The sequence below is a fragment of the Mus caroli genome, chromosome 18 (assembly GCF_900094665.2).
Source record: "Mus caroli chromosome 18, CAROLI_EIJ_v1.1, whole genome shotgun sequence".
NCBI classification, from domain to species: domain Eukaryota; kingdom Metazoa; phylum Chordata; class Mammalia; order Rodentia; family Muridae; genus Mus; species Mus caroli.
Window position 1 is genome coordinate 76,435,795 of NC_034587.1, and position 8,676 is coordinate 76,444,470.

An 8,676-nucleotide genomic window follows, 5' to 3' on the forward strand; every position below is an offset into this window, starting at 1 on the left:
TTCTATTCCATTGGTCTACTTGTCTGTCACTATACCAGTACGATGCAGTTTTTATCACAATTGCTCTGTAGTAGAGCTTTAGATCAGGCATGGTGATTCCACCAGAGGTTCTTCTATCCTTCAGAAGAGTTTTTGCTATCCTAGGTTTTTTGTTATTCCAGATGAATTTACAGAGCCATTTTCATGTAGGAAACAAGCTCCCTTGAGGGGTCTAGTGTGGCCTGTGGGCAATGTGGGAGGCCATGCCTGATGTCTACAGAGGTACTGAAGACAGAGAAGGAAGAGGCTGCCACAGAGAAGGCTGTGACCAAGGAGAAACTGCAGGAAGAATGGACTGCGCCAGTGCCTGAGTTTGCTGCTGCTCAGGAAGGGGTTGGCAGACTGGTCTGAGTGGTCAGGTGACCTTCCTGCCTGTCTGGCAGAGCCTTACTCGAGACTGGAGTGGCAGCCTCTGAGAGCTGGACTGTAGCTCCCACTGGCCAGCCACTGAATGGAATCCAACAGCTACCAAGGTCACAGAAAGGTTAGCAACTGTGTGGTCTTATTTTTATGGGGGTAAAGCCCCGAAATCTTTATAAGACCCAGAGTCCACAGTGTTCAAAGTCTGGGATAGTTACAGTCCAGAAAGGTGAGGGCCCAGATGGAGGGTCAGCCACAGTTGACCATTGCTAGGGATTAGAGCCGTGGCTCTCAACCTTCCTAATGCTGTGACCCTTTAGTAGAGTTCTTCAAGATGTGGTGACACCCAACCATCACATTTTGTTACTACTTGTACTGGCTGGTTTTGTGTGTCAACTTGACACAAGCTGGAGTTATCATCACAGAGAAAGCAGCTTCAGTTGGGGAAGCGCCTCCATGAGATCCAGCTGTGGGGCATTTTCTTAGTTGGTGATCAAGGGGGGGGGGGAGCGCCCATTGTGGGTGGTGCCATCCCTGGGCTGGTAGTCTTGGGTTCTATAAGAAAGCAAGCTGAGCAAGTCAGGGGAAGCAAGCCAGTAAGTAGCACCCACCATGGCCTCTGCATCAGCTCCTGCTTCCTGACCTGCTTGAGTTTCAGGCCTGACTTTCTTTGGTGATGAACAGCAGTGTAGAAGTCTAAGCTGAATAAACCCTTTCCTCCCCAGCTTGCTTCTTGGCCATGATGTTTTGCGCAGGAACAGAACCCTGACTAAGACACTACTTCATAACTAATTTTGCTACTGTTATGAATCATAAGTATCTGTTTTCCAGGGGTCTTAGGCAACACCTGTAAAAAGGTTATTTTGAAGGGGTCGTGATCCACAGGTTGAGAAACATTAAAAATACTAGGTTATCAATATACATCTTCCCTGGCTGGCTAGTACTGGGGTCCCCAGGGCAGGACAGTCGAGAGTCTAGAGAGAGAAGTTGGTTTACTTCTAGAAACCAAATTACCACAGTTAACCATAGCTGTTCTCCAGACACTTCAAAGTGGAAGGAAGGTGGATCCAGGGGAACAGTTTCTAACTCAACATACATTATATAAAGCATGGTATAAAATTGGGCACGGTGGCACATACGTGTGATCATAGCCCTCGAGGGATGGAGGCAGAAGGGACTGGAGTCCAAGGCTAGTCTGACACCATATCTCTAGTCTGAACACCATATCTCAAAAAGAGCGAAAGATAAATAGAACTGCATCTTAGTGTTATAAGGAGCTAGGTTTTTTTTTTGTTGTTGTTGTTGTTGTTTTGTTTTGTTTTAAATCTGAGCACCTAGCATGTAACAGGCATTGAGTATATCTCTGACATTATTTCAAAGAAGGGGAAACGGCCAAAAAACATAGAAATACGCAACACCACCGTTCAGGAGGGAGATGCCGTCAACCACAGTTCGATTCCACCTCTCCTCCACTGGGGCGATGGTTTTCATAAGATCAGGCAATAACAAGTGTTGAAGAATATGGAGAAATTGGAGTTGTCCTAAGTTGCTGGTGAGGCTATCTCGAAAAGTTCAATATGTTATCATAGCTGTCGCTCCTAGGTACAGACCCAACAAAACAGAACAGATACCCAGAGCAACAAAAAATGCAGAAGCCCAGGTGTCCATGACTGGGTGAACAGATGAAATGTGCGGACAGGCAAGTCCCCTTGGACAGAAAGAGGGTTAGTGGTTGCTTAGGACGTGGGCATGAGGTAGGAAGTGGGCATGGAGCGGCAGGGTTTCTTTGAGATGATGAATATGTGCTAAAATCAACTGTGTTTGCACCACAGGGTTATCGTTAACTGTGTGTGGGTGAATGGCATGAAGTTAGAATTATACTTTATTGACAATAGCTTTTCAGATGTTAGGAGAGAAGGGTGGCAGACAGTGTCTGTTTCCACATTGTTCCTCTCGCTCTTGGCCTGCTTGGACTCTCAGAACAGAGTGAACAGACTAAACCGTGGAAGTGTATTTTCTCAGTTCTGGAAGAACAAGTCCAAAGTTCGGAGAGAGTTGAGCTTCATGTCACTGGCTTGCGGAGCACAGTGTCCTCGTGGGCTTTCCTTACTGTGCACACAGAGAAAGAGCCAACTTTGTGCCTCTTATGAGGACGCCAGACCTACTGAATCAGGGGGCTGCCCTCGTGACCTCATTAACCCTTAATTACTTCCTTAGAGACCTTCTTTCCAAACACAGCTGCGCTGGGGTCCGTGTATAAACACAGCAGCTGGGGTGTGTAAACATTCAGACACAGATACGGAAGTTAGGCTCCTGGTTGGCTCTCTCAGTGACTGACCATCTTCCCTGGTGCTCCGGGGCTGCTTAACAGTGACTTGATCACCTATTCTCTCTCTGTACCTGGAGAGTCATCTCCAAACTTTCCAGGATGCCCCTTAGGCAAAACCCAGGAGTTACTCAAGATGAAGACTAAACCGAGAGGGGTCAGAAGGAGAACGCCATCAAGTGTGCAGAGATATACAAAGTAGCCAGTGTATACAGCAGAGAGGCAACCTCTTGCAGAACTCACTATTCAGAAGCCACACCAGGCACAGAACAGAGAAAGTAGTCCAGTGACTGTGGCATAGCACTGAGTCGTTGGTCCAGAGGCCCACTGGTGAGCCCAGTATAGCAGACAGCAAGATACAGAAAGCTGTGGGCTGCCTGTGCAGCCTTTGAGCATTCATGACAGACCTGACACATGGTGTTCCTGCTGTCCACTTTGGAGCCCTGAGGGTGGGCACCCTTGCCTGCTCTGGACCCACAAAGAAGGCATGACAGATACAACACAGAGCAAGGCATAACCTGAGGTTAAAGTATGGGGGAATCCCTTGGTGGTGGGTGGGTAATCCCATCTCAAAATTAATTTTTCAACTGATTAAAAACATAATTGTTTTTTGTTTTTGTTTGTGTTTGTGTGTTTGCTTTGGAGACTAACCCTGTAACCCTGGCTGGCTTAGAGCTCACTAAGACGAGGCCACTTAAACTCACAGAGACCTGCCTGCCTCTGTCTCCTAAGTGCTAGGATTAAAGGCAACCCCCATAGGCCCTTAATTGTAAATTAAACCCCAAGGCGGGGTTCAGAAAGTAAGCTGGACGGACAAACGTACAGAGGCTCGTGAAGGCCAGTGAGGACTCGTTTCTGAGACAATGGATATGTAAACTCGGTTTGTGAGGGGTTCGTTTGTTCACTTTTGTTTGCTCTTGGTTTTGAGAACTGGCATCTGTTACAGTGCCAAGGCTGGCCTCAAACTCATGATCTCCCTGCCTCTGCGTCCCTGTCACAGAGATTGCAGACATGCACCACTAACTGCCTGGTTTCTGTAATGCTGATGCTGGTGTTGATGCTGATGCTGATGCTGGTGCTGATGCTGGTGCTGATGCTGATGCTGGTGCTGGTGCTGATGCTGGTGCTGATGCTGGTGCTGGTGCTGATGCTGGTGCTGATGCTGATGCTGGTGCTGATGAATCTCAGGTCTGTATGACTCATTTCAAACATCCCCTGCGACTCTGCTAAAATTAGAGTTATGACTAAGACACTTTGAAATTTAGCATCCAGTCAGATATCACTGCCGTTATTTCAAACCACCCAGACCATCAGACGTGAATGATCCCACCTAAGGCACAGGTTTTAAGATCAGAAGACGCCCACCATCACTGGGAGCCTTGGGTGGCACTTCCTTTCTTAGGTGTGTTTGGTGGAGTGCTGGGGAGTGAGTGAAGCTTCTGGCTGGCTGAAGGTTGTTGGGTAATTTCTCACAATGACATTATTAATAATGCATTGAAATCAAGTAATGATCACAGTGTCCAAGAACCAGCAAACCTTCAGCTGCCTGGATGGTTATTGCCATATCCTGGAATATTAGGCAGCCGCTTGGGGGTGATGTGTGAAATTTTCGCAAGGGACAATGTTGTGGTAGGTAAAGAGAATAGGCTATTAAATTATAGGGAACAAAACTGGATATATTAAACTCCATAGGACAAGTGTCATTGGAGCCAATGAGAGGTAGAATTGGGGTGACTTTAACTTTATATTATGTAGGAATACCTTTTAATAAACAAAAGACCCTTTAGATGGCAACAGCTATTTTACACTGGTTTGAGTAACTATTCGAAAGGCCATCGAATTATCTTGACCTGATTCTGTCTTGCAGTGATTCCTTGGTGGGGTGAATTTCACCCCAAGGTGCAGGAAAACTCTCTTGGTGGGGGGGGGGGTGAAACATCTGCCTCCAAGGTGAGAGATGAAACAGTCTGGTTGCTATGGAATCGCTTGCTTTTCTAGTTCCTATGTGCTGAGCTGGCTCAGCTCTGAGGTTGTCAGTTGGTGGAACAGTTGCCCCTGGGTTTTCTTAGCCTGGTTATGGTAGGTTGAGTCTTGGAGGCAGGAGTGACTGGAAAATGGATACAAATGAGACGATCGAGATGGCTCCTCAGTTTAAGAGCATTGATCTTCCTAACGGCCTGGATTAGATTCCCAGCAGCCACATGGGCGCTAACAACCAACTTTTACTCCAATTTCATGAGATCCAACACCCTCTTCTGGCTTCTCAAATACGGCACACAGATGCACCGGCATACATGCAAGCAAAACCTCCATACACATAGGGTTTTTTTTTTTTAATTAAAAATGTATTAGCAGGCTCATATGCTTTTAGAAGAACATTGGCCAGGTGGTGGTGGCACACATCTTTGATGCCATCACTCAGGAAGCAGAGAGAGAGGCATAGAAAGAAAACCCTGAAACTGGGGGAGTGGGGAGGGAAGGATGTGAGAGGAGTAGGGGAAGGAAGGGTGAGAATGTGATAAAATAGTACTGTGTGAAAAATACAAAAAATAAAAATAACTAAAAGCACCTACATCAGGAGGCTATGATCGCTTTTAAAGCCAAGTAGAAATTTAATTTGGACGAGGTATGAACTAATAGTGTGTGTGCATTCTTCCATGATTTGCAATAATTTGTCCTTTTTCACAAGTCTTGTCATGGGTAAATAGTCACCTTGTGGATTATGTTATTATTTTATTGCTTTTCTTTTCATTTTGTTTATTTGCTTTACAAGACAGGGTCTCTCTGTGTAGCCCTGGCTGTTCTGGAACTCCTTCTGTAGACCAGGCTGGCTGCATGCCTCTGCCACCCAAGTGCTGGGATTGAAGGCATGTGCTGTTATGGCCCAGCTTTGTTCTTCATTTGTTAAAGTGAATTTTAGTTTTCAGTGGGTTAGGGTATAGCTCGTTGGTAGCCACTTGCCTACAGTTTAGGCCCTGGGTTTAATTTCAAGTGTCAAAAAAAATTTTTAAAAATGAACATCAAATTTCACATTGCATAGATTATTATTACTCAGACGTATGGCATAGTTTTTGATTTAGCAATCCCACATGACTCGTTTAACATCTTCAGGTCTGAAAGAGAATTTTGAAAGAGATTAGTTTATTTACACGGCTTATATTACCAATCGGTTAATGTTCAGTTAAATAAATTCAATTGTAGTTTCCAATAACATTCCATAATTACCAGGAATTGTTAAACATTTATATAGAGGCAAAATCCAGTACAGAGAGATTCTTAAATGATGGATTTTCCTTTGTTCAGGTAAGGAGTCATGGCGTATCCAGACCTCCGATTGCATGAACAGCATGCACTTTCAGGCGATGGAGCAGCAGCAGGTCCCCAGGGTCTGGCACTATGACTGACCACTCACTGTCCTCTGGTGAGAAGGGGACAGGACCTTCCAGACAACATTCTGAATTTACTGCATGCAGAAGAGACTGTGCAGATAAAACACGACTCCATCAAATATAAGGGGTTTTAGAAAGGGTATAAGATGTCTCCCCAATAGTTGCCAGATTTTTAATATGAAGCCCTCAGCCAAGAGAGAGCACAAACCAGGGCAAGTATTCTAATTATGTAGGTCTTTAATCTGGAAGATTTTTAACAGTGTTTAAATAAACTTTAAAAAAGGTCTAAGCCGGACCCTGATATAGCTGTCTCTTGTGAGACTATGCTGGGGCCTAGCAAACACAGAAGTGGATGCTCACAGTCAGCTATTGGATGGATCACAGGGCCCCCAATGGAGGAGCTAGGGAAAGTACCCAAGGAACTAAAGGGATCTGCAACCCTATAGGGGGAACAACATTATGAACTAACCAGTACCCCGGAGCTCTTGACTCTAGCTGCATATGTATCAAAAGATGGCCTAGTCGGCCATCACTGGGAAGAGAGGCCCATTGGACTTGCAAACTTTATATGCCCCAGTACAGGGGAACGCCAGGGCCAAAAAGTGGGAGTGGGTGGGTAGGGGAGTGGGGGGAGGGTATGGGGGACTTTTGGGATAGCATTGGAAATGTAAATGAGGAAAATACCTAATAAAAATATTTTAAAAAAAAAGAAGTAAATCTACATGTTCTGCATACAGTCAGAAGTTTTATTTTTATTTTGTCATTTTGAGATTTGGGAATGGGCCTCCCTATGTTGTCTGTGCTTGTTTCTCCAGTGCTTGGAAAGCTAGTGATTTGGATAGCCATACATCATCAGTAGGCGACCCAGCTCTGATTTAACTGCATATGTAGGGGTAATTTGCCATAAATTGATTGCGAGAAAGAAGTTTTTAAAAAAAGGTATTTAAACTGCACAATGCGCATGGGAGGGTATGGAGGCAGCAACTGGAAGTTGGGGGGGGGGTGAATAGAAGACAGTAGAATGTCCCATGTGTATAGCAGCACCATAATGGGGCCAGGGGGGTGACTCGGGGTGAAGGCACTTGCTAACCAGCCTGATGACCTGAGTCAGCTTCCTAGTGCCACATGGTAGAAGAGAAGCAGCCCCCACAGGTTATCTGCCCTCTCCTCTCTGCCACATGTGTGCTCACATACATGCATGTGTACATACACACACACATATGCTGGAACTAAAGAAATAAAATGTCATAATGCTAATGTATGCTAATATAAAAATGCTCAGGCAGAGCCGGGCGTGGTGGCACTCGCCGTTAATCCCAGCACTAGGGAGGCCAGAGGCAGACGGATTTCTGAGTTCGAGGCCAGCCTGGTCCACAAAGTGGGTTCCAGGACAGCCAGGGTTATACAGAGAAACCCTGTCTCAAAAAAACAAAGCAACAAAAAAAAATAAAAAAACAAAACAAAACAAAACAAAACTGCTCAGGCAGGAGAGATGGCTCAGCGGTTAAGAGCACTGACTGCTCTTCCTGAAGTCCTGAGTTCAATTCCCAGCAACCACATGGTGGCTCACAACCACCTGTAATGGGATTCGATGTCCTCTTCTGGTGTGTCTGAAGACAGCTACAGTGCACTCATACAAATAAAATAAATGAATTAAAAAAAAACTATTTAAAAAAATGCTCATTGAGACCTCATGTGTAGTCAGAAGAGCATGTCATAACACGCCTAAGTATTTTATAAGCGGTGTCTCTATGTATGACACACGGGTGTATAATATACACAGTCTAAACCTAAGCCAGGACTTATTTGTTCCTTGAGACTGAAATTCTAGAGAAAGGGAATGCTTCCATGATAGACGCTGAGTGTCTTCCTCTGGGGTGCTCATGGGATAAAGTAGGGCTCAGTATGTTGTGATCAAACAACATATGTCATTATTTAAATGATCAAACAAATGTAACGACTGGCCACCGTCCCAGCCTTTCTTTCATTATAATTTATATTGTGGCTGAAAACTGACTTAAGGAGTAAAGATGAAAAATACTTTACTAAAATCTGATTTTTAGATGAGAGTTTTCGTTTGAATTATGTTATGTTTTCAGGAACCATGATGGTGCTTTGGCTGTCAAAGAGCACCTGGAAGCATTTCTCAGTGGTACCAAAGGCTTTTCACTTAGTCCGGCCTTACCGCTGATTCTTTGATAGAATTCTCGATCCCAGCCTGAGTCATGAGGTCATCCACGTTTTTCTGTAAGTCCTCGATGCGACTTCCCATCTCTTCCAGTACAAAGTCAAGGAGAATGCCTATGTGGTCCAGAGAGCCCAGCTTGTGGAGAAATCCTACTTCAGCCTGCACCTGCCCTGCCCAGGCCCCTGGACACGTGGGCTAGAAGCTTTCACACTGAGGGAGTACGGCTGTCCTGAGTCCGCTATAACCTTCCCTCAGCTTTTCTTAGCACCTTGTCCTTAACCTTCAGCTGTGGACCAAGTTTGAAAACATCTCTCCTTGCTGCAAATGGCTCAAGGACCTGAGTCTGGTAATTTTTTTTTTTTTTTTTTTTTTTT

The 8,676-nt window shown here is 45.0% G+C and overlaps 1 protein-coding gene across 1 annotated transcript in view; it reads right to left on the reverse strand.

Annotated features, from left to right (window-relative positions):
- Positions 1-5,060: 5,060 nt before the first annotated feature.
- The window catches only part of Hsbp1l1 (heat shock factor binding protein 1 like 1), an 18,544-nt gene continuing 14,928 nt past the window's right edge, over positions 5,061-8,676 (reverse strand). The window contains exons 4-5 of the mRNA XM_021151093.1: positions 8,300-8,394; positions 5,061-5,838 (exon numbers count right to left, since the gene is read on the reverse strand). Of these exons, the coding sequence (XP_021006752.1) occupies positions 5,833-5,838; positions 8,300-8,394 (101 nt within the window). The 3' untranslated portion in view covers positions 5,061-5,832. The remainder of the gene's footprint in view (positions 5,839-8,299; positions 8,395-8,676) is intronic.